The 25,484-nt window shown below is 41.5% G+C and overlaps 1 protein-coding gene across 3 annotated transcripts in view; it reads left to right on the top strand.

Annotated features, from left to right (window-relative positions):
* Window positions 1-7,930: 7,930 nt before the first annotated feature.
* The window catches only part of golga4 (golgin A4), a 65,700-nt gene continuing 48,146 nt past the window's right edge, over window positions 7,931-25,484 (top strand). For 2 of the 3 annotated variants that reach the window (XM_046357368.1, XM_046357367.1), the window contains exons 1-3: window positions 7,931-8,135; window positions 18,893-18,973; window positions 24,041-24,160. In XM_046357368.1, coding sequence (XP_046213324.1) covers window positions 8,055-8,135; window positions 18,893-18,973; window positions 24,041-24,160 — 282 coding nt within the window. In that variant the 5' untranslated portion in view covers window positions 7,931-8,054. The remainder of the gene's footprint in view (window positions 8,136-18,892; window positions 18,974-24,040; window positions 24,161-25,484) is intronic. The other variant, XM_046357369.1, reaches the window with a different exon arrangement.

Below are 25,484 nucleotides of genomic sequence, written 5' to 3'. Positions count from 1 at the left end.
ACCTCGAAGCCAGTTCCACTGCTGGTTTTCTGTTCTACCTGATAATTAACAGGGACTGATTTAGGGACACCAGGTGGGTGCAATTAATTATCAGGTAGAACAGAAAACCAGCAGGCTCCGGTACATGTAGGGTAAGAGTTGAATGCCCATGGCCTACAGCCTGTGAAAATAACAGTTAAGGTCATACCATTATCAAGGGTTTAGACTCAGTAGCAAGATTGACTTGTTAATTTGGAATTTCCACCGAGTCATTTGCATGCCTGACCAGTGACCATGCACAAACAAACTCCCTTGTACATAAGCTCATACAGTATGCAGACCCAACACAGATATTCCATAAGCAACATCACAATAACAAAATCATACAGCTGAACCTTTGTAAATTTCACCAATACACATTGTGCACATTCTCCGTTGAGGTTACCTACTGTACATGGGCTTCATAGAGTATTCAAATGTGAATGCTGACATGTTATGCAGGGAAAAAGTCTACCTCTTTTCCAGAGATGAAAAGTAGTTCACACACTTCACCATACAAATAGCATGCCTTCAACAAAGCCTGTTTCTAACCAGTGATGAAGTATCCACTAATTTAGTCATTCATTTTTATTTTAAGAAAGACCTGGCCAAAATAGCAGCACACAAAGTTTCAGACACATTTACAACACAAAACAATAATAATATTATACACTAGTCACGTTCGTCGTAATAATGGTCGGACCAAGATGCAGCGCGATATGGTTTCCACATAATTTATTAAAGTGAAAAACTTAGAACAAAACAAAATAAAGACACAAACAATGAACCGTGACTAACGAGATGCTACGTGCACTAACTCAAAACAATATCCCATAACACACAGGTGGAAAAATGCTACTTAAGTATGATCCCCAATTAGAGACAACAATTGCCAGCTGCTTCTAATTGGGAATCATACCAAAACACCAACATAGAAAAAACAAACTAGAACCCCACATAGAAAATATAAACTAGACTAAACCCCTAGTCACGCCCTGACCTACTCTACCATAGAAAATAAAGGCTTTCTATGGTCAGGACGTGAATAGGGTGTTTGAAGACATAATATTCAAAGTCGATGAATTTGGTTATTAACATGATGGCCTCAGTTTTGGCGAGGGAGGGAGGCCTCCATAAATGCACAAAAAGAGAAATCAACTTCAGCACCATGGACAGCGCCTGCACACATTCGAGTCGAGATTTCTGATAAGTTTTGTTGTGACCATACACATATAATCTATAGAAGTGGCTTAGAGCCTCTAACTCTGACAATTTGACTGGTAAAAGCATGTATACACTCGCTATGGCTGACCTGTTATTGTGATAAAATAAATGGTAATTTTGAATGTTCTATCAACTGCTGCTGGAATGCCATGGTCATGTAGAATATGCATTCAAATTATGCTAAATGAATGCATTTCTTGTAATGATTGATGGAAATGGCTGCCAGACAACTCAAAAAAGTCTGAAAAAGCTACTAAAGGTTGCAAAAAATATTTTTGGGAGCTCATCGCCAAATGGAGAAACACAGCAGACACTAGCTACACCTGACAACGATGGAGATAATCTGGACAACGCTGACAAGAATCTTGATGTGCCTCAAGGCCATAGGCCTACTGGTGTGGTTCAGATGTCCAAGACATTCTCCGTGGTGATTTTCTCTGTCTGTTCTTGGCATCCTCCTCCTTCAACTTTTTACAGACCATGAGACTGAAGGGTCAACTGAAGATCTCTGAAGAACTCCTCACTGATATTTCTGTAGAATTGGACAAATGAGGACAGGTGCTTCCCTAGAGACTTCAGTCTGAACCCCCACCATCCGCTACACCTACCAAGCCTATCCAGACTGAACCACCACCATCCACCACACCTACCAAGCCGATCCAGACTGAACCACCATGCCTACCACTACCACGGGAGTCCCAATGCCAACCACTGTTGAGACACCGTGGAGCCGTGAACTTTACATGAACCTTTCAAGAAAGCCTGGAGTAGTGCCCGAAAGTATGTGGAAGTGGATAATCATGGAGCTGATTTGATGCCATATAAAGCCAGCGCTCCTTATTCGCTTCTTCTCTCTGAGAAAGCCGCCTTTTCCGTAGAGGAAAGAGAAAAAGGTGCAGATGCACAATTTAGCTGTCCGTGTTTAACTTTGACACCAGCCATCAAAGAGCAGCCATCATCCCAGTTAAAAGTTTGGACATTCTACATTGTAGAATAATAGTGAAGACGTGGTCCTTCTATAGCTCAGTTGGTAGAGCATGGCGCTTGTAACGCCAGGGTAGTGGGTTCGATCCCCCGGGACCACCCATACGTAGAATGTATGCACACATGACTGTAAGTCGCTTTGGATAAAAGCGTCTGCTAAATGGCATATATTATTATTATTATTATATATATTACATCAAAACTATGAAATAACACATATGGGATCATGTAGTAACCAAAAAAGTGTTAAACAAACCAAAATATATTTTATATTTGACATTCTCCAAGTAGTCATCTTTTGTCTTGATGACAGCTTTGCACAATCTTGGCATTCTCTCAACCAGCTTCATGATGTAGTCACCTGGAATGTATTTCAATTAACAGATGTGCCTTGTTAAAAGTTAATTTCTGGAATTTCTTTCCGGGATCGGACCCTTTTTTTTTCAATTTTCATCTAGAATAACATACCCAAATCTAACTGCCTGTAGTTCAGGACCTGAAGCAAGGATATGCATACCATTTGAAAGGAAACACTTTGAAGTTTGAGGAAATGCAAAATTAATGTCGGAGAATATAACACATTAGATCTGGTAAAAGATAATACAAAAACAAACATGCGCTTTCTATTTTTCCCCCATCATCTTTGAAATAAAAGAGAAAGGCCATTATATCACTTAGGGGTCGAGGCGCAATTTAGACTTTGGGCACTAGATGGCAGCAGTGTATATGCAAAGATATAGACTGATCCAATGAACCACTGCATTACTGTTCAAAATGTATCAAGTGTGCCCAAATGTGCCGAATTTGTCAATTGATGCATTTGCAAGTACATAAAAATAGAGAACTTACAAAAATTATATGGTAATAAAAATTGTACGTTTTTACACACTCCCGGGAATGTCATAAATTATGGATAATTAGCTTCCCTACAGAAAAGACACTAACCTTCACACATCTAAACACTAACCTTCACACATCTAACCTTCACACAGCAGGGGTTCAAACTGTAGAACCCAGTTCCTACATTTGATTAGAACAATTGATTTTATCAAACAAAACTATGCTACATTTTATCTATGGGACCCTCAGGTTGACAAATCAGAGCAAGATTAATAAATGTAAGTACATTATTTACCTTCAGAGGTGAATGTATCAAACCAGTTGTTGTGATAAAAGTGTTTTGTTGTTGTTGTGCACTCCACACAAACAATAGCATGGTATTCATTCACTGTAATAGCTACTGTAAATTGGAGAGTGCAGTTAGACTAACAAGAATTTAAGCGTTCTACCCATATAAGACATGTCTATGTCCTGGGAAATGTTCTTATTACTTACAACGCCATGCTAATCACATTAGCGCACGTTAGCTCAACCGTCCCGCAGGGGGGACACGGATCCCGTAGATGTTTTAATGCATTTGAGCCAATCCATTGTGTTGTGACAAGGTAGGGTTGGTATACAGAAGATAGCCCTCTTTGGTAAAAGGCCAAGTCGATATTATGTCAAGAACAGCTCAAATAAGCAAAGAGAAACTTTAAGACACAAGACATTACTTTAAGACATGAAGGTCAGTCAGTACAGAAGATTTCAAGAAATGTGAAAGTGCAGTCACAGGAAGGGAAGACCCAGAGTTACCTCTGCTGCAGAGGATAAGTTCATGAGAGTTACCAGCTTCAGATATTGCAGCCCAAATGAATGCTTCACAGAGTTCAAGTAAACAGACACATCTCAACATCAACTGTTCAGAGGAGTCTGCATGAATCAGGCCTTCATGGTTGAATTGCTGCAAAGATACCACTACTAAAGGACACCAATAAGAAGAAGAGACTTGCTTGGGCCAATACTTGAACATCAGACTGATGAAAATCTATCGTTTTGTTCAGAGTTTTGGTTACAACATAACTTTTGTTACGTGTCTTTGAGAGACGCAGAGTAGGTGGACGGATTATCTCTGTGTGTGTGGTTCCCACCATGAAGCACGGAGGAGGCGTTGTGATGGTGATTTGGTGGTGACACTGTCAGTGATTTATTTAGAATTCAAGGCACACTTAACCAGCATGGCCACCACAGCATTCTGCAGCGATACGCCATCCCATGTGGTTTGCGCTTAGTGGGACTATCATTTGTTTTTCAACAGGACAATGACCCAACACACCTCCAGGCGGTGTATGACCATGAAGGAGAGTGATGGAGCATTGCCTCAGATGGCCTGGCCTCCACAATCACCCTACCTCAACCCAATTGAGATGGTTTGGGATGAGTTGGACCGCAGAGTGAAGGAAAAACAGCCAACAAGTGCTCAACATATGTGGGAACTCCTTCAAGATTGTTGGAAAAGCATTCCAGGTGAAGCTGGTTGAGAGAATGACAAGAGTGTGCAAAGCAGTCATCAAGGCAAAGGGTGGCTACTTTGAAGAATATCAAAACTAAAATATATTTGGATTTGTTTACTACACGATTCCATATGTGTTATTTCATAGTTTTGATATCTTCACTATTATTCTACAATGTAGAAAATAGTAAAAATAAAGAAAAACCCTGGAAATAGTAGGTGTTTCCAAACTCTTGACTTGTACTGTATGTCCAGCTATCCTTCGGGTCCAGTATACACGGCTGCTCTGCATGAGCGATGTTGGACACTTTGGTCAGAGGAGACATTTCTGAGACCATTCCCCCTTATGATGGATTCTACTGCATTGGTTTGAACAATATGGGACAAATTATTGTCTACGAGGAATCCCATCAGGATTCCGTCCACATAGATTCCAATATCGGCCATTGGAATCTATGTGGACGAGGAATCCTGACCCTCACCATGGTCAGATGTCTTTCTACGATGCGCACAGCCAACAACACCTTTACACTACCGTCTTCTCAAGAAAAGGGAAAATAGGGTTTCTTTGACATCATCACTTTTAGTTTTTCACAAAGGTATCTTCAGAAAGTGTTAAACAGGATGGGTCAGTGAAAATGGTGGAGCTCATTGGTTGAAGGTTCTTGTTGATTGCATGGAAGTAATTTTGGTTATTTTTTTACAATGAAAGTTGTACTACTTCGGGGTGGCAGGATAGCCTAGTGGTTAGAGCGTTTGACTAGTAACCGGAAGGTTGCAAGTTCAAATCCCCAAGCTGACACGGTACAAAGATGTCGTTCTGCCCCAGAACGGGCAGTTAACCCACTGTTCCTAGGCTGTCATTGAAAATAAGAATTTGTTCTTAACTGATTTGCCTAGTTAAATAAAGGTTAACAAAAAAACAACAAAAAAACAAACTATACAACATATAAGACTGGCTATAAGAGTCAGGCTGGTTCCCAGACTTGCCCTCTACAAGATCATCAGCAGACTCCATCACCATCATCTACCATCTTCTGACCAGTTATCTCCACCATCTTCAGAGGATACAGCTTTAAAGGACTTGGCCTCTATTGGTTGACCTGTCATGATGCTGTATATTGCTTGTTTGATTTTTGCTCTGAGTCTCTATGAAAAACGCTATAGAAATGCAATTTATTATTATTATTATTCATATTAAATGTGGGTTTTTCTAAAAGTTAGGGTGCCATCTAAACTTTGCCAGGCAATAAATATGGATATAAGATTTTATGCAATCACATCTTAGATAGAGATCAGGAACAAGCTAATTTTCTGATTGAGATTCAATCTACTTGGCGTTTTACAGCACCTACAGGACCAGTTTTATTACTGTGGTTTAAAATATACCACAACTTTAGAAAAGAGCTAGCTATGGCTACAGGAGAGAAAATGGCAAAGAGGGAGCAGGAGTTGACTTACAATCCACATCACACAATTTTGTATCTTTGTATAGTTTCCAGATATAGGGCCTAATGTATTTTCAATAGATCTGATATGGAGTCTAGCCTGAAGATATTGGGGAATATGTCTAATAAATAGCCTACCTGGAATTAATAATGCACCTCTGCACTACAATGTATGTAAAGCAACTACTGCAGCCTAGTACATGGTCAAATGTTTTCATGAAGGCCTAGGTTGTTGTGGATACCCCACAAATAGGTCCAATTCACAAGATAATATTCAGACTTTACAATTATGATACTATATCAGAGATGGTATAGAATCTCTGACTATTACCTACCAGATGCAAATATTTGGTTCTAGATGCTTGGACGTCACATTACTGTAGTTTTGTTAAGCCAATATCGATCTAGTGGTTCACAGTGCCCTCATCTGTTCAGAGCTTCCACTGCATCTTCACACAAAGGATACACCCCCGTGTCATGCTGTAACCCTGGCTGCAACCAGCAGAAGTTGATTTAAAAGCTATTTGGTTACATTTTAACAGTAACTATTCAACTGAAAACAGCATGGCTAGCCACACATTTATGTTAGCTCACACAACACATGGTATGGACATGTTTAGCGTTGCTAGTCGCCTAAATGTATTTAGATGAATGTAGTTCTGTCCTTAAGATTCAGAGTTTAATACTCACCTGTACATGGTTGCAGGTGTGATTGCAGGGTACAGTGAACATCTTGTAGGACTCTGTGAAATAAAACAACGGAAATGGTAACAGAAAAACAACACAACTATAAATAGAGCTATATGCATCATAACTGTAGCAGTGATGAATAAATACATGTCAATAGGGGTGGGACAAGAGCAAAGACTGTTTAGAGGGTGTGGGGGAATGACCAAAGCGGGAGCAACATGACCATTGAGGGGGGTTTGAGGACCAAGCTGTCCTTGTCTATGTTCTGTATTAGCCTATGTCATATATTTTATGTTTTGTGTGTAGACCCCATGAAGAGTAGCTGCTCCTTTAGCAACAGCTAACGGGGATTCTAATAAAATAGTAATACTAGAGGAAGAGGCGAAGCTAGAAGGTTTATTCCGCACCAAAAATGTCTACAAAAATAAGCCCTAGAAGTGAGGAATTTCCGTATGGAGCTCAATGATTGCTGAATTTAGACAACACTTCTTTTATTGCTAAGTTGCTTATTTGGTCGAATAGAAGTGTTAAAATAATTTGGGTGTTACGAGTGTACTTATAAGTGCACGGCAGCTATCTGCCCGCTCATTTGCTCATTTGCTAGAATGTTGCCCCCCCCCCTTGGGTTGTGCCGTGGCAGAGATCTTTGTGGGCTATACTCGGCCTTGTCTCAGGATGGTAAGTTGGTGGTTGAAGATATCCCTCTTGTGGTGTGGGGGCTGTGCTTTGGCAAAGTGGGTGGGGTTATATCCTTCCTGTTTGGCCCTGTCCGGGGGTGTCCTCGGATGGGGCCACAGTGTCTCCTGACCCCTCCTGTCTCAGCCTCCAGTATTTATGCTGCAGTAGTTTACGTGTCGGGGGGCTAGGGTCAGTTTGTTATATCTGGAGTACTTCTCCTGTCCTATCTGGTGTCCTGTGTGAATTTAAGTATGCTCTCTCTAATTCTCTCTCTCGAAGGACCATGCCTCAGGACTACCTGACATGATGACTCCTTGCTGTCCCCAGTCCACCTGGCCGTGCTGCTGCTCCAGTTTCAACTGTTCTGCCTATGATTATTATTATTTGACCATGCTGGTCATTTATGAACATCTTGGCCATGTTCTGTTATACTCTCCACCCGGCACAGCCAGAAGAGGAACGCTTGAACGCACTTGAACGCTGAAGCACTGGCATTGTTTGTCCCACTCCGCTTGTCGTAGCTTAATACTCTGTCGCTCATTTTGCTCCACGTAGACTGCACATGCGCACTACACTGATCACCTGCAAGAAGAGACGAGTGACCAGGAAAAATACTAAATACAGGAATTACATTACAATAAAATACATTTCGCTTGGAAGTAACAACATCTGGTGAAAAGATGTTCAAGAAACTAAAGCAGCAAAAGATAAATGAAGAGCAATTGCCGCAACGGAATGCGCAGTCACCGCAACAGGCCCAGGTTGGTTTACGAGTTGTCAAACTCAGCTGTTCGAATTAACATGTCATGGTAGCTAGGGCAGAAAGGAGTATTTTGATTTGCCTAGCTAGCTAGATAACTATCGCGCTAGCCTAGTTGGTTTGCTACCTTAACGTTTTCGCTAAAACACAACAACCATAGCCAAATTCAAATGTCTATCTTCCCACTATTCTGCAAAACGACTAATTTGCTAGCTGCTCAGAACCGAAAGTGTGGCGATTCCATAAAATCACGCCAATTCGATACAGTTACGACCAGAAGTGACCCCTTTCGTTGCAGGTTAGAAGAATGCCTAATTATCCTAATCTGCTGCGTAATACCGCGTTAAAAACAACTGGGTACTCGGAAATCTCAGACTTCAGTGTGTTCAAGTCAACTGGGAACATGGACAAAAACGAGCTCGGACTGGGAAAAATCGTTTGAATGGTCCTCCAACTTGGAATTCCAACTCTGGCATCTTTCTAGAGTTCTGACCTGAAAATCGCTGACGTCATGATTTTCCGAGTTCCCAGTTGTCTTGAAAGCATCATATGTTCTTTTAACCACTAAAGTATAATAAGAACTCCTAACCTGCTACAAAACAGGTTCTCATTTGGAGAGTGAAGTCCTGTGTAGGTGTTTGAGCAACACTTGGCTGTGACATGAGCAGAGAGGAATGGAAAGGTAGCTAGGTGTGTTAGGAGTTGAGGATGAGATGAGATGAAGTCGAGTGGTAAAAGGTGGAGGTAGAGTAGTGAGAGTAAAGGTTAAGAAGAAGATGAAGCCTGAGGAGCCTTTGCAGGTCTTGCCGGGGGAGTAGTGATGAGCGAGGTTCGGTTTTCAGTGTTGTACTGAGAAGTGGAGTTAAAGGTTTTGGTGAAATTGAATGATGAGGGTAGAGTCATGGCGGTCTGATCGCGTTGGCTTATTTCTGAAGCTAAGCAGGGTTGGTCCTGGTCAGTCCCTGGATGGGAGACCAGATGCTGCTGGAGGTGGTGTTGGAGGGCCAGTAGGAGACACTCTTTCCTCTGGTCTAAAAAATATCCCAATGCCCCAGGGCAGTGATCGGGGACACTGTCCTGTGTAGGGTGCCGTCTTTCGGATGGGTCGTTAAACGGGTGTCCTGACTCTCTGAGGTCATTAAAGATCCCATGGTACTTATCGTAAGAGTAGGGGTGTTAACCCTGGTGTCCTGGCTAAATTCCCAATCTGGCCCTCAAACCATCACGGTCACCTAATAATCCCCAGTTTACGATTGGCTCATTCATCCCCCTCCACCCCCTGTAACTATTCCCCAGGTCGTTGCTGTAAATGAGAACGTGTTCTCAGTCAACTTACCTGGTAAAATAATGGTTACATTTTTTTTTAAAGGACAGGTGTCTGCTAAAGTTCTTTGTGATGGAAGTTTGGTGGTGTGTATCAATGTTTAACAGTATGGGAAGGCGCTCAAACTCAAGCAGGTATGTAAACGTGCGGTGGATAGTAGCATGCCGGATCAAACTGGACGGCAGTGGGTGAAGGGAGTTATTACTGAATTTGTTAACGTGAAATATATAAAGGACCACTTGAAGGGAGGCTCTCTTAACATCTTACGGCTGAAATCCCGTTAACGGGATCGATTTGACAACAGCCAGTGAAAGTGCAGGGCGCCAAATTCAAACAACAGAAATCTCATAATTAAAATTCTTCAAACATACAAGTATTATACACCATTTTAAAGATACACTTGTTGTTAATCCCACCACAGTGTCTGATTTCAAAAAGGCTTTACGACAAAAGCATACCATGCGATTATGGTAGGTCAGCACAGCCATTTTTCCAGCCAAAGAGAGGAGTCACAAAAAGCAGAAATAGGAAATTTAATCACTAACCTTTGATGATCTTCATCAGATGACACTCATAGGACTTCATGTTACACAATACATGTATGTTCGATAAAGTTCATATTTATATCCAAAAATCTCTGTTTACATTGGCGCATTATGTTCAGAAATGTTTTGCTTCCAAAACATCCGGTGATTTTGCAGAGAGCCACGTCAATTTACAGAAATACTCATAAATGTTGATTAAAATACAAGCATTATACATGGAATTAAATATATACTTCTCCTTAATGCAACCGCTGTGTCAGATTTCAAAAAAGCTTTACGGAAAAAGCACACCATGCAATAATCTGAGTACAGCGCTCCGAGACCAAAACAAGCCATACAGATACCCACCATGTTATGGAGTCAACAGAAGTCATAAATAGCATTATAAATATTCACTTACCTTTGATCTTCATCCGAATGCACTCCCAGGAATCCCAGTTCCACAATAAATGTTTGTTTTGTTCGATAAAGTCCATCATTTATGTCCAAATACCTCCTTTTTGTTTGCTTGTTTAGTTCACAAATCCAAATTCACAAGGCGCAGGCACTTAGTTTAGTTTTGGCCTGCCATATGAGTTCTGTTATACTCACAGACATCATTCAAACAGTTTTAGAAACTTCAGAGTGTTTTCTATCAAAATCGACTAATAATATGCATATCTTAGATTCTGGACCTGAGTAGCAGCTAGAGGTCGACCGGTTATGATTTTTCAACACCGATTTATTGGAGGACAAAAAAAAGCCGCTGCCGATTAATCGGCCGATTTAAATCGATATTTTTTGTTTTGCAAGTATATATTCACACACACACACATTTATGTAATAATGTCAATTGCAACAATACTGAATGAACAATGAACACTTTTATTTTAACTTAATAATACATATGGGATTTTGGATAGGTGTTCTTAAGGTGATTCTATAGGTTGGTGGTATTTTTTGATTTAGCCATTGCTGACCCCATGCTTCCATCTTTATCACAAATAATACGCCTTGCTTTCCCTGGTGCCAATTCCATGTAATAGTCCCACACTGGTGCTCTGCTTTTCTCTGTTATCTGTAAAACACACACACAACTCTGAAGTGACAATGATACTGAAGAGTCTGCTTAGGAGACAAATACTCTCAACTGTTTGAATAAAAATAGAGTTCAAGTTACCTGTGATGAATGTTGAAAACAAAAACTGTCATTTCTATATGCAGGAAATCCTATTTTAATAATGGACATGGTAAGAATTGACTACCAAAGTGGGAGTCATAATTCCTATGACACCTTCTAGCAACATTTGAAAAGCGGTTCCTTCATTTATTTATTCCATAGGATATTTTTAGATTCACTTAAAATAAGGTCTGTGTTTCGTGTAGGCTTACACCACCTTGCCAATTTTATAACTGTGTAGATATCCATAGGACAAGGTAACTCTGATCAATATTGGCTAAATATAAGCGAATATCATTTTTTTGAGTGGATTTATGAAAATATGTTGACAAACGTTACCTTACCCATGTAAATCTCACTAGGATATCAAAACGCCGAGGTGGTTTAAACCTGCACGAAACACAGACCTTATTTGAAGTAGATCAAGACATTCTCTATGGAAGACATGAACGGTAAAATAACGAAGGAACCCCTTTCAAGTTCAGCCGCAAGTTATTACAGGAATTATAACGCGTCGACTATTTCTCTCTAAACCATATACCTTTGACTATTACGAGCCTGCTGCTGCCTACCACCCCTCAGTCAGACTGCTCTATCAAATATCAAATCATAGACTTAACTATAATAAACACACAGAAATACAAGCCTTAGGTCAAATCCGGAAACTATCACCTCGAAAACAAAAAGTTTATTCCGTTCCATATTTTATCTAACGGATAGCATCCATGAGTCTAAATATTTCTGTTACATTGCACAACCTTCAATGTTATGTCATAATTACGTAAAATTCTGGCAAATTAGTTCGCAAAGAGCCAGGCGGCCCAAACTGTTGCATATACCCTGACTCTGCGTGCAATGAACGCAAGAGAAGTGACACAATTTCACCTGGGTAATGTTGCCTGCTAACCTGGATTTCTTTTAGCTAAATATGCAGGTTTAAAAATATATACTTGTGTATTGATTTTAAGAAAGGCATTGATGTTTATGGTTAAGTACACATTGGAGCAACGACAGTCGTTGATTGTTTTTGTTATAAGATAAGTTTAATGCTCGCTAGCAACTTACCTTGGCTTACTGCATTCGCATAACAGGCAGGCTCCTCGTGAGGCAGGTGGTTAGAGCTTTGGGCTAGTTAACTGTAAGGTTGCAAGATTGGATCCCCTGAGCTGACAAGGTAAAAATCTGTCGTTCTGCCTCGTTCCTAGGCCGTCATTGAAAATGTGTTCTTAACTGACTTGCCTAGTTAAATAAAGATTAAATAAAGGCAAAATCGGCGCCCAAAACTACCGATTTCCGATTGTTATGAAAACTTGAAATCGGCCCTAATTCATCGGCCATTTCGATTAATCGGTCGACCTCTAATCCAATCTACTCAATACTGCCCCCCAGCCATAAGAAGTTAATGAGGGAAAGCGCCTTCAGATGACACGAGATGGAAAGAAGGTGGATAGCCTGTCAGTGCTACTATACTTTAAGGATCAGATACTGCCAGAAAAACGTAGGATTAGTTATGAGTTATCATGTGCGAGCTTATGTTCCAAAACCATTGTGTTACAATAACTATCAAAGGTTTGGGTATATGGCGACAGTGTGTATAGGAAAAACGAGATGAGAAGCAGTGAAGGTAGTTCACACACAAACAAGCGGGGAACCTAAAAGAACAGGTATTCCAGGTCGGGTTGCAGGTTGGGTGTGATGTAGTGAGCAGAATGGGGGAGAACACAAGACTGGTAGAAGACATGAGGAAAGGTTGTTACATTTGTGACAGCAGCAATCAATTGCACATAAAAATTACAATCTGAGTCTAAGAAGATTCCGATCATAGTGGAGCAGGCAGTGAAGTATCCTGGGATCACAGGACTGACATGGGAAAATGTACAGGATGACATCAATAAGATTGAGAATCATTCTAGCCAGGAATCATTTATTGGTTAGTTGTCATTATGATGTTAATCCTTCAATGGAATGCCAGAAGTTTGATGGTTAATGGGCAGGAGTTCAAACAACAGTTTCTTGACGAGTTACCAGCCAAACCTGATGTGATATGTCTCCAGGAGACATAGCTGAAAGCTACTCTAGATTTTTTTAAATACAAGGTTATGTTGCAGTCTGTAGAGATAGGGGAGGAGTGGTGTGTGCTACCTTTATAAAGTGGGGGATCCCATATAGGCATGTGGGAGAGGGAGTTGAATAGGAGTATGTAGTGGTTGGGAGGGGGGAATATGCTCATAGTGTAATTTTACAACCCCTGTAAGAGAGTTGTTGGCCCTTGGGAATGTAGAAGGTCAAGATAGAAGATGGGTAATGTGGTGAGGGGATTTTAATGCTCATAATACGCTCTGGGGAAGGGTACGGATAGATGTAGATGAACAAGTGTTGGAGGAACTATTTGATGAGAAAGGGCTTGAGTCTTAATAACGGCCGGGGAACCAGGATTGACCCAGTAACTGGAAATGAATCTGCTCTGGATCTTACTCTGATCTCAATATTCAATGGCAGGTAGATGTAGTTAGGAGGTTTTGGAGGAATCTACAGGGGGTAGTGATCATTATCCTATCATGTGTACTGTGGGAATGAGGGTGGAAAATTCAGTAGGACATTCCATTTTTTTTAATTGAACCTTTATTTAACTAGGCAAGTCAGTTAAGAACAAATACTTATTTACAATGAAGTCCTACACCGGCCAAACCCGGACGACGCTGGGCCAATTGTGCGCCGCTCTATGGGACTCCCAATCATGGCCGGTTGTGATACAGCCTGGATTCGAAACAGGGTCTCTGTAGTGAAACCTCTAGCACTGAGATGCAGTGCCTTAGTCCGCTGCATCACTCAGGAGCACAAATGGATTGGATTGAGGAGATGGATATTTGGGAAAGCGGAGTGGGGTCAGTTTCAGGACTTGAGTGAACAGGAGCTGTCTCAGGTTGATCTCAATTCAGGTATAGAAACAGTGAATGATAGAGTAAGAGGTGCTATAGGAGGGGCTGCAAGCCAAGTGATTCCTATGGGAACAGTAGGGCGAAAGAGTAACTCAGTTCCCTGGTGGACTGAGGAGTGTAGAGGAGCTGTGAAAGGTAGGAAGCAGGCTTTCAGAATGTTGAAAAGGTCCCATAATTTCCAGCACCGGATTCAGTGTAAACAAGCACAAGCAGTAGTAAGGAGGATCATTAGGACAGCTAAGAGGTAGGACCACTCCTGTAGGAGAGGTTTAGGGGGTGATTTAGAAGATGAGTAGGGTCAGATGAGATTAGGATCTCCCTGTGCTGAAAAGTGGGGAGATGGTTGCAGTGAGAGAGGGCAGATGGTAGAGATGTTAGCCCAGGCAATTTTGAAGGTGCACAGCTCAAATAATCTGACAGAAGAGGGGCAGCGTGGGAGAGAGAGGAGGAGGAGGAGAATATCTGGAGGTCCTGGATCAGAGAGCGATGGTGGGGGATGCGTTGAATACCCCTTTTTATGTGGGCTAAGATGAAGAGAACTTTAGCTAAAGCTGGGGTAGCATCTCCTGGGAGGAGGAGATGTTACATCATGATGGTTCGTCTCAGTGACACTGCAATGGCGAAAGTATTGTGCCTTTACAGTAAGGTGAGGCAGGAAGGGAAACTGCCTGGAAGTTGGATGCAGGCTGTAGTGGCGCCGATATGGAAACCTGGGAAAAACTCTACTAGTTCTTCAAGCTATAGGCCGATAGCATTCACATCTCATGTATGGAAACATATGGAAAGGATGGTAACAGAACGGCTGATTTACTTTCGGGAGAGTAGAGAACTAATGTCACCAGACTAAAGTGGGTTCAGAAAAGGCAGGGGAACGATGGATCTTGTACTGTGCCTTGAGTCAGTCATACGGAAGGCACAGGCAAATATGGGGGTGGTAGCTGTTTCCTTTGATGTACAGAAGGCCTGATATGATGTGGAAGGATGTCAGGGGGGTTGATGGAAAGGTTTTCAACTGGATAAGGGTTTTTTCTTTTGTCCGGTCAATAGAAGTGAGCGTGCGGAGCTCTTTGTCAGCTATGAGGTGTGGTCCTTCTGTAGCTCAGTTGGTAGAGCATGGCGCTTGTAACGCCAGGGTTTGTCAGAAAGCTATGAGGCTAAATGATAATGGTAGATAATGGTAGCCCCCAGGGAACTGTCATTAGTCCTTTGTTCTCTATTATGATTGACAATGTGTTATCCTAGGTGATACCTGATATTGGGAGGTCATTGTTTGCAGATGACTTTGCACTGTGGAAGAGGGAGAAATATTACCCATACAGCCAGGAAAGTTCAAGAAGCTATTAGTGAAGTTGATCAGTGGTCCCTCAGGTGGGGCTTTGAATTTTCAGTTGAGAAACCACTGAGGGTTTTTTTCTACATGAATGTTGGGGAGGAAATATACTTGAAGCTGTATGGAAGGAATCTGGAGAGAGTGGGAGGGTTTAGGTTGCTGGGGGTCTGGTTTGACACTCAAATGACATGGACAGAGCATATTAATAACAGTAGTTCTCAAAGGAAAGACAATATTGAATGTGATGCGTTGCCTGTTAGGAATGGAGTGGGGGGGGGGCAGATAGAATGGTGTTATATGCTTTATATAGTGCTGTTAATGTCATCACTGGATTATGGAAGTGTAGCATATGGATCAGCAGCTCAGACATCTTTAAAACATAAAAAAAGGAAGAAAAAATAAGCTAGATGTAATCCAGGACCAAGCCCAAAGAATATGTTGTGGGGCACTCAGGACCTCCCCGGTGGCAGCTATGCAGGTAGAGTTGAGAGAGTTGCCGTTGAAGTTAAGACAACTAACCATGACATATTGGGTAAATATACAAGGACATAAGGTTACACATCCAAATAAAAGGTACTCCTATGGTGCTGGGAACACTAACAAAATCCGAATACAAGTTTTGGGTGGATAGTCATTGGCATGGCTAGAGAGATGGGGTTGTTTGGGAGGGAGTTTAGCCTTTCTGTGGTTCTTCCTGCTATCCCACCTTGGTTGCTCCCTCTGCCAGCGATAGATTTAGGATTGCTTGAGAAGGTAAGAGCTATTGAGGAAAGAGTAGATTTAGTTGTATGTGAACAGTTTAAGAACACAATACTATGCTTTCTTGAATATATTCACATATGGATCTAAGGACCCCAAACAGATTTTAGTGTTCCTGAGTTTAAGGTGGCAGTGACAAAAAGCAACAGATCATTTATCTGTTTACACAATGGAGTTGATGACCATAATCTTGGCTGCAGAGTGGGGGGGGGGGGGTGAGGCCAGGCAGGGTACTTATCTGCTCTGATTCCTGATGAGCTTAAAATCATTTGTGTCTCGGAGCAGACAGATGTATTGTATGAGGTTTTGCAGTGCTTGTATAGGGTAAAACAGATGGGGATATTTATGATGTTCCTCTGGGTACTAGCTCATGTGGGAGTATAATTATTATTTCTTATTTTGTTGATGTATATGTTTTTTAAACATAACCTTTGTTTAACTAGGCAATTCAGTCAAGAACAAATTAGTATTTTTAATATTGCCAAGCAGGTTCTTAAACATCCTAATGTTGAGATGGAATTGTCCGTCAGTAAAGCAGAAGCCAAGGGGTTGGTTAAAAACAAATGGCAAGAGTTGTGGAAAAGGGAGGGAAAGGAAGACACCTGTCTAAGGTTCAGGAAAAGGTGGGGGCAGGGAGGTCCTCAGGCTGAGCGACAAGGGAGGATAGTGTAATCGCAAGGCTTCGACTGGGACACACAAGGCTCAATAGTACATTGAAATTGGTGGGGACATATCCAACTGGAAGTTGTGATCATTGTCAGGAGGAGCTGGAGACAGTGGAACACGTTCTATTTCAATGCCAGAAATATGGGAGGAAAAGGGAGTGATTGTTATTATATTATTATAAGCAAGACAAGTGTTTGTGTAAGTTTATCGATAGCCTAGCATAGCATTATGTCCAGCTGGCAGCAGGAAGCTTGGTCACGAAAATCAGAAAAGCAATCAAATTAACCGTTTACCTTTGAGCTTCGGATGTTTTCACTCACGAGACTCCCAGTTAGACAGCAAATTTTCCTTTTGTTCCATAAAGATGATTTGTATACCCAAAATACCTCTGTTTGTTGGTCATGTTATGTTCAGAAATCCACCGGAAATAGCGGTCACGACAACGGCTAAAAAAATTCCAAATTATATCCATAATATCGAAAGAAACATGGCAAACGTTTTTATAATCATCTCAAGGTGTTTTTCAAATATCTATTCGATAATATATCAACCGGGACAATTGGCTTTTCAGTAGGAGCGAGAGGAAAAATGACCACCTCTGTCTTTTACGCAAGAATCACTCTGAGAGCCCTCAGCTGGCCACTTACTCAATGTAGTCGTTTACACTCATTCTTCAATATAAAGGCCTGAAACTACGTCAAAATGCTGTAGGCACCTTAGGGAATACGTAGAAAAGGGAATCTGGTTGATATCCCTTTCAATGGCCAATAGGGGTGCATAGGAACACAACGGTTTAAAAATAAGAGGCACTTCCTGAGTGTTTCGCCTGCAATATCAGTTCTGTTATACTCACAGACAATATTTTGACTGTTTTGGAAACTTTAGAGTGTTTTCTATCCTAAGCTGTCAATTATATGCATATTCTAGCATCTGGTCCTGAGAAATAGGTTTACTTTGGGAATGTTATTTTTCCAAAAATAAAAATGTTGCCCCTAGTTTCAAGAGGTTAAAGTTGGTTGCCAACCGCTATAAAAAAATCCACAGAAGAAGAAAGGGCCTCCTGAATGGCGCAGAGGTGTCACTAAAGCAGCGGTTTTGATCCCAGGCTGTGTCACTGCCGGCCTTGACCAGAAGACCCATGAGGCGGTGCACAATTGGCCCTGCATCGTCTGGGTTAGGGGAGTGTGTCTTGCCAGGGTCGTGTTTTAGAGGACGCTGGCTCTGGGTTAAGCGACAGTGTGTCAAGAAGCAACTCCGGGTAGAGGATGCATGGCTCTCGGAGTTGCAGCAATGGAACAAGACTGTAACTACCTATTGGGCATCATGAAAATGTGGAGAAATGGGTAAAAGTACAACAAAGAAAGAAAGAAGAATGCTACGAAAAGTCACTTCCGGTCGTAGATGTATTGAAGTGTCGTGTTTTTAGGGAGTCGTGTCTGAGCAGCTTCGAACCAAAGTCTAGCTAGGCTAATCTATACTAGTGTCATGTGACTTTAAAAAAACACAATAACAGAACAATAATCATAGTTTTGTCTACATTTAATCAAACAAGTGTAGCTGTCTGTGGAACCATTACATTTGTCCCAGCCAGCCAGATCATCTTTAAATAATTGATTGACTGGACTTGTTAGTAGTACTGTAGCTACAGTTCCTTGTAAATGTCTAGCCAGTTAGCTGGTGGCTTCATTTGGCAGCTCCATGCATGTCACTCCTACTGGATAATCATTTCATTTTAACCCATGATGTATGTGTATCTCAAGGTAATATTTTTTCCATAGTCTGTGTCAATATAACCTGTCTGTCAAGCTGGCAATGTTTACAGAAAATAGTAGCCTATTGTTTAGTAAGGGCAGCTTGGTCTTTTAGTGAGTCAACACTAGAATCTTACCTAAAGATAGCCAAGGAAAAAAACAATGTTATCTAGCTTTAACAGATGCATATTTATTGTGTAGAGTGACATCCTTACTCTGTGGACTTGAACATGTTGGACAAATGTGTTGTTTATATCATGATACATATCAATAATTTTCCCTAAGATGGGCCCTGGAGAGAGACGTAGCAGCCACACACACCCCTCCCTGCACCAAGATACCTCAGCCTCACCTAGTGATAGAGAGGTAAGACATGAGCCTCAATGATGTATGTAATATCATCTGACCTACACTACAGTCTTCTGTTGATGTGCTTTGGCTCTACACTGCAACTTGTGCAGGCAGGAGAAATTGGCCTACAGTATGCGCACTGCCTTCTTAGAATCACTTTCTTATAAGGATTGCTTGAAATAATGTTATATTAGTCCTAGATCTTACGCTTCGGGCTAGTTTCTCTGAAACATATGAAGCCTAGTCCTGCCTAGATTACAAAACACTTTCAATTGAGGTTCTAGAAACTAAGATTAATCTGTGTCCAAGAAACTGTCCCTCATCATTAGACATAGATGATATGTGTATGTCCCAAAGCCCTGTTTACCTTCTCTTCCTCCAACACCTCTTGGATTGAGGACTTAGGCCAGGGCTCTTCAACACGGGTCCTGGAGGGCCTAAAAACTTGTTTTCACCCTCTCCTTCGAATCAGGGACTGATTCAGACATCGGACACCAGGGGCCGCCTCATTTATCAATATTACGTATATACTATTCTAAAATACTACTTCCGAACAGAATTTAGAATGTTCGTACGAATAGAAAAAGGGTGATTTATCAAATAATCCTATGAGCCTCATACGCACACCGGTAGGAAGTAACTATCATGGAAATTCGAACCAAAAAGAAGAGACTGTAGATTCTTCAAACAACAACTTGGAGCAGTTAACAATCACTCAATCGTGCAGAGTTAAGGGCCCAATTCACACAGTTGGGTTTCAGCTTTTATAGGAAAGTACAACGTCTTTGTTTACGTGGTGGTTAGCAGATGTGTGGAAACAGGGGCGGGAACATGGTGTAAAAGGTGATTTGCTTGTCTGTGCAGATTAAGATAGTTGACGTTGCCACAGCTCACACCATTGTCTGTTCCTTCCTGCACGTTTCCACACAGCTGAGTTCCTGCCGATAGTAAAACATGGGATGTGTCACATGCTGCGGTCGCACCCAAACGGCTCTTAGTCATAACACTGGGTGTATAGCTAAGACACAAACGTGTCTGTGTATCAGTAAAAAAACACTAACAAATAATAGATCGTTCTCTTAAGTGAAATGTTTAATTAGTCATTTTCATAATCATTGATAAATACCAATTATTCTCAGTGCTCGTGCACTGATATATTGTCAAATTCCCCCCTTTAAAGCCTGTGGGGAATATACAACGCGGTGAGGTGATAGTGTCAGAGATTGATTACAACCAAAAGTTGTTATTTGACTCGCTCAGTTGTTGACCAGTACAAATAAAAACATGGCAACAAAGAGAAGACCATTAAGACAATGAGTTGCTTTAGCAATGGCAAATCTACTTAAAATGAGTAGGCATTTCTCACCAATAAGCCATCCATCCTCGACAGCTCCCTCCTGTAGGCATTTAGGCCAATATTGCTTTCATGCAGAATGAAAGAGTTGTGCGTACCATCACATTCAGCAATGTCTTTTGCGCGTCATATAGCCTATCACCTGCACATTAAGAGTGGAAGCCTTCACATACAGTACCAAAAGTCAAAGGTTTGGACACACCTACTCTTTCAAGGGTTTTTCTTTATTTTTACTATTTTCAACATTGTAGAATAATAGTGAAGACATCAAAACTATTAAATAACATATATGGAATCATGTAGTAACCAAAAAAGTGTTAAACAAATCAAAATATATTTAAGATTTTAGATTCTTCAAAGTAGCCGCCCTTTGCCTTGATGACAGCTTTGCACACTCTTGGCATTTTCTCAATCAGCTTCACGAGGAATGCTTTTCCAACAGTCTTGAAGGAGTTCCCACATATGCTCAGCAACTGTTGGCTGCTTTGCCTTACCTCTGCGTTCCAACTCATCCTAAACCATCTCAATTGGGTTGAGGTCAGGGGATTGTGGAGGCCAGGTCATCTAAATCAGCACTCCATCAAGCTCCTTGGTAAAATAGCCCTTACACAGCCTGGAGGTTTGTGTTGGGTTGAGAAACAAGTGATAGTCCCACTAACCGCAAACCAGATGGGATGGCATATTGTTGCAGAATGCTGGGGTAGCCATGCTGGTTAAGTGTGCCTTGAATTCTAAATGAATCACAGACAGTGTCACCAGAAAAGCAACGTCACACCACCTCCTCTGTGCTTCACGGTGGGAACCACCGATCATCCGCTCACCTACATGTACATCATCTACATCATCCGCTCACCTACATGTACTCTGCGTCTCACAAAGACAGCGGTTGGAACCATAAATCTTTGATTTGGACTCATCAGACCAAAGGACCTATTTCCACCGGTCTCGTGTTTCTTGGCCCAAGCAAGTCTCTTCTTATTGGTGTCCTTTGGTAGTGGTTTCTTTGTAGCAATTTTACCATGAAGGCCTAATTCACACAGTATCCTCTGAACAGTTGATGTGTCTGTTACTTGAACTCTGTGAGGCAGTTATTTGTGCTGCAATTTCTGAGGCTGGTAACTCTAATGAACTTGTCTTCTGCAGCAGAGGTAACTCTGGGTCTTCCTTTCCTGTGGTGGTCCTCATGAATGCCAAGAGTTTGCAAAGCTGGCATCAAGGCAAAGGGTGGCTACTTTGAAGAATCTCACATTTAAAATGCGGCGTTCGTATTTGGGAACCCATTGCAACGAAAATCCTCTTGACTTCAACCTGTTGTGCGATGGTGTATGGAAATTGTATGTTAGTTTGTTTTGCTGCTGATTTGCATTCAAAACATTGTCTCATCGAGGGCTGTGAGATGCCGCTCAGCAAGCTCCCGCTAAAAAGTGTCCGTTGCCAAAAACCCGAGGGTGGATAGCACTTGGATGTGCACCGGAATGGCATGTCTTTGCCTTTTTAAAGTAGGTCTTAAATCCTTGCAAAACTCCTATAACATTGGCTCATCTGATATCATTTCTCAAAATCAATCTGTACTTTTTGCAGAAAAAGTCCCACCTGTCTCTTAAAAACACCTTCTCTGCTAAATGCAGCATGTGACAAATCTTCCAACAGAGCAAGATCAACCTAATTCCATTTCCCATTATCAAATCATTTTTTTGTATTTCAACAATGGTTTCACTTTCACACGTGCCTCTAATTTAACAAATTACTGTAGTTTATATGGATTATTATCGTAACAAATGCACTGATGTGGTCAGATGATATGCCTGTCAAGATATGTTGCATGAATTCACAATGGAAATACAATGAAACTGAAAATTGTTCAGACATTTTCAAGATATATTTTCCCCATTCTACGCTTGACAAGCAGCAGTTCCCTTATTCCACCACTTGGCATGGCTGTGTCTAAATTTACACACACTCTCAAGCAAACGTTCATATTGATAAATCTCACTTTCCGTGGAAATGATCCCACATATGGTTTATGCACAGATTTGTGCATTTGCATGATTGATAAATAAGGCCCCAGGTGAGTGCAGTTTGCTACCAGAAGTGTTTCGGCCCTCCAGGACCTGAGTTCAAGAGCCCTGACTTAGGCCTATGTCTGCAGTGCTTCCAGAGGACTACGCCGCCATGCTCTGCTGCATCATAAAACTGCCCTAATGCATATCCAAGGGTTTAAAGTTTCTGGAGCCTCACCCAAAGGATAAGCTGTTCAACCAGTATCATCCCTTAAGTCTCAGCCCTGCATCGATTTAAAGCTGATTAAAACAAACCATGACCAACATGGATGGAGGCAATTTAGCCTAATTAGTGCAAATTGTGGACTAAGTAAATTGCGGACCATCACTTATTAGACCTGACAACTAGGTTTTTATCCAATAAATTACCAAATTAATAGGGTTAAGAAATATTTCCACTATTGAAAAGAAGCTAAACCTTTTTGACTGTCTTCAAGTCCTAGCCAATTGTTTTTTTTATTTTTTATTGTTCAGGTCTAGGATAGTACTTCAATTAATTCCATGGGTGAACCACAATGTGTCGGCATGCCAAGTTTATTTTCTAATGACCTCTGACTTTGGAATGTAGCCTAAACAAGTGAAGTGACGTGTTCTCAGGTACACTGCTCTGAAGAAGTAGCCTAGGCCATTATGCAGCAATTAGGCTACAGTCAATCATCGCCTGAAGACTGCTGGTGGAGCTGATCTATTGACAGACTTTTAACTTTAGTTAAGGTGTAGGTGGATGGATCTCAATGAATGGCAATACATACAACAGCATTTTGATATTAGGACTTTGACTTACAGTGTTTTGTACAGTAAATCCAATTTGGCATATCCACGTCGTCAGATTAAAAAGACAAAAACAATTTTTACCAAAGATCATAGGCTAAACAACTTTATTTTCAACACATCCATTTCTAAATCCGTTGTAAGAAATAAGCTACCTCAGCAAATAATTGATTGATTCCGCATTTTAAATCTCAACTCAAGCCTAAGATATTCACCAACCAAATCCAGCCTGAGGTAGTGAATTGTAGGCTAGACGTTTCAGGCTTCCAGCCCTTTGACAGCACCCGGCTTTATCATCTCCCCTGAAAGACGGCCATCCCCACTATATGGCTTCAGATAGCCTAGAGGCATCTTCTTCCTCCTCATCGTATTCAAATCATCTCTAGCTCACCGTCAGCTCCAGCCTTTACTCCTTTGACTTCACTGTTTCTGTGCCCCACAAAAATGTAGGCAAATTAGCCTCATACATTTTTTTAGCTTAATGATGACTTGGACATCCTCGTTTAAAAGATAAGATGTTAACATTTAGGCCTACCTTTCTATCAATCTCATGAAAGGCTATTTCACAATGGAGGACACAGATACTAGGATGTCAAATTCAGTAAATACCACATCGCCCTAATGTTGATTGGGTGTTCTTTCCATTTTTCCTTTCTCTCTGTCTCTCTTTGACCAGTCTTTCGCTCTCTCTATGTTTTTCCTCTGTCTCTTTGTCAGATTCTCTCACTTTCGTTTTCTCTCTCTGACCAGTGTCTCTCCAGAGAATCTGGGCAGAGACTACACTCTCCTCAGCGCTGTTTCACTCACTCTCATGGTGTTGTTTTTCTCATTGCTCTCTGTCCCCCCCCCCCCTCATCTGTCGTCCCGTTGACACACTGACCTTTGACCTGGGGTCAGGTGCTGGCCGGGATGATAGCCGAACCTGCCTTTCTCTCTGAGTATACTATCTTTGCTCTGGACCAATCAAAGCCACCCCCCAAAGCACCTCAGGCTCAGGTTGCTCAGGTAGCCAGTGCGGTGAGTTCGGTTCGCCCCCCTCACACCCACCCCTGCCTCCTCTCCTCTTCCTGCCCCTCTCGTTTTCCTTTCCTCGCTCCTGGGTAGAGGGTAGAGGAGCTGGCCTGCTGTTTAGAACCAGTGAAGACTGCTTGCACCCTGCTCTCTCTGTCTTTTCCTCCTCCTTATCTGTTTTCTTTGATGTTCGTAACTTGAAGGCATCTCACCACCACCTAACCTTGCATCTAATCCCTTGGGAGTGATTGTTGGTTTGTAAATGTGACTGTTGGGATAGAAGCTTGTTGTGCTTTCTTCAGTATGCCAGTTTGTTGTTATCCAATAGTCTCTCTTTCAGTTGTCTCTGATTTGACAGAAAAGGATGTTATCCCGATTCCCCTTTGTCTTTAGTTATCCTTTATAGTTGCTTGCCCCTGAAACCCTACCAACCTCCTATATAGTTAACTATAGATTTTATTCCCTTCCTCGTTCCCACTTCTCACCCCAAACGTCTTCTGTTTGGAGAGTTTATAGTCATGCGATCCACCTCCGGACCTTCTCTAATTAGCTTGCATAGTTGAAGCTTTTCCTAGATCCATGAAAGATGTTCCTTTATTTAATTTTATACATATTTACCCTTCTCAATATAATTGATTGGTAGTGGTCAAACAAACAGCCCATCCAACAATACAATACCCTTCCGATTGGTGTTGAGTGACATATTTATATTAAAAAATATCGCACACCAAAACAACCAAGCTGGTGTTGGGAACTAGAATACTGCAGGGGGAACTAGATTAATGCAGGGGGAACTAGAATACTGCAGGGGGAACTAGAATAATGCAGGGGGAACTAGAATAATGCAGGGGAACTAGATTAATGCAGGGGAACTAGATTAATGCAGGGGAACTAGATTAATGCAGGGGAACTAGAATACTGCAGGGGGAACTAGAATACTGCAGGGGTAACTAGAATACTGCAGGGGTAACTAGAATACTGCAGGGGGAACTAGAATAATGCAGGGGTAACTAGAATACTGCAGGGGGAACTAGAATACTGCAGGGGTAACTAGAATACTGCAGGGGTAACTAGAATACTGCAGGGGTAACTAGAATAATGCAGGGGGAACTAGAATAATGCAGGGGAATTAGAATAATGCAGGGGAACTAGAATAATGCAGGGGGAACTAGAATAATGCAGGGGAATTAGAATAATGCAGGGGGAACTAGAATAATGCAGGGGTAACTAGAATAATGCAGGGGAACTAGATTAATGCAGGGGAACTAGATTAATGCAGGGGTAACTAGAATACTGCAGGGGTAACTAGAATACTGCAGGGGGAACTAGA

The sequence above is a fragment of the Oncorhynchus gorbuscha genome, linkage group LG07 (genome assembly GCF_021184085.1).
Source record: "Oncorhynchus gorbuscha isolate QuinsamMale2020 ecotype Even-year linkage group LG07, OgorEven_v1.0, whole genome shotgun sequence".
NCBI lineage: Eukaryota > Metazoa > Chordata > Actinopteri > Salmoniformes > Salmonidae > Oncorhynchus > Oncorhynchus gorbuscha.
Note: the sequence above shows the minus strand (reverse complement) of the source record. Positions and strands in the feature narration are given on the sequence as shown.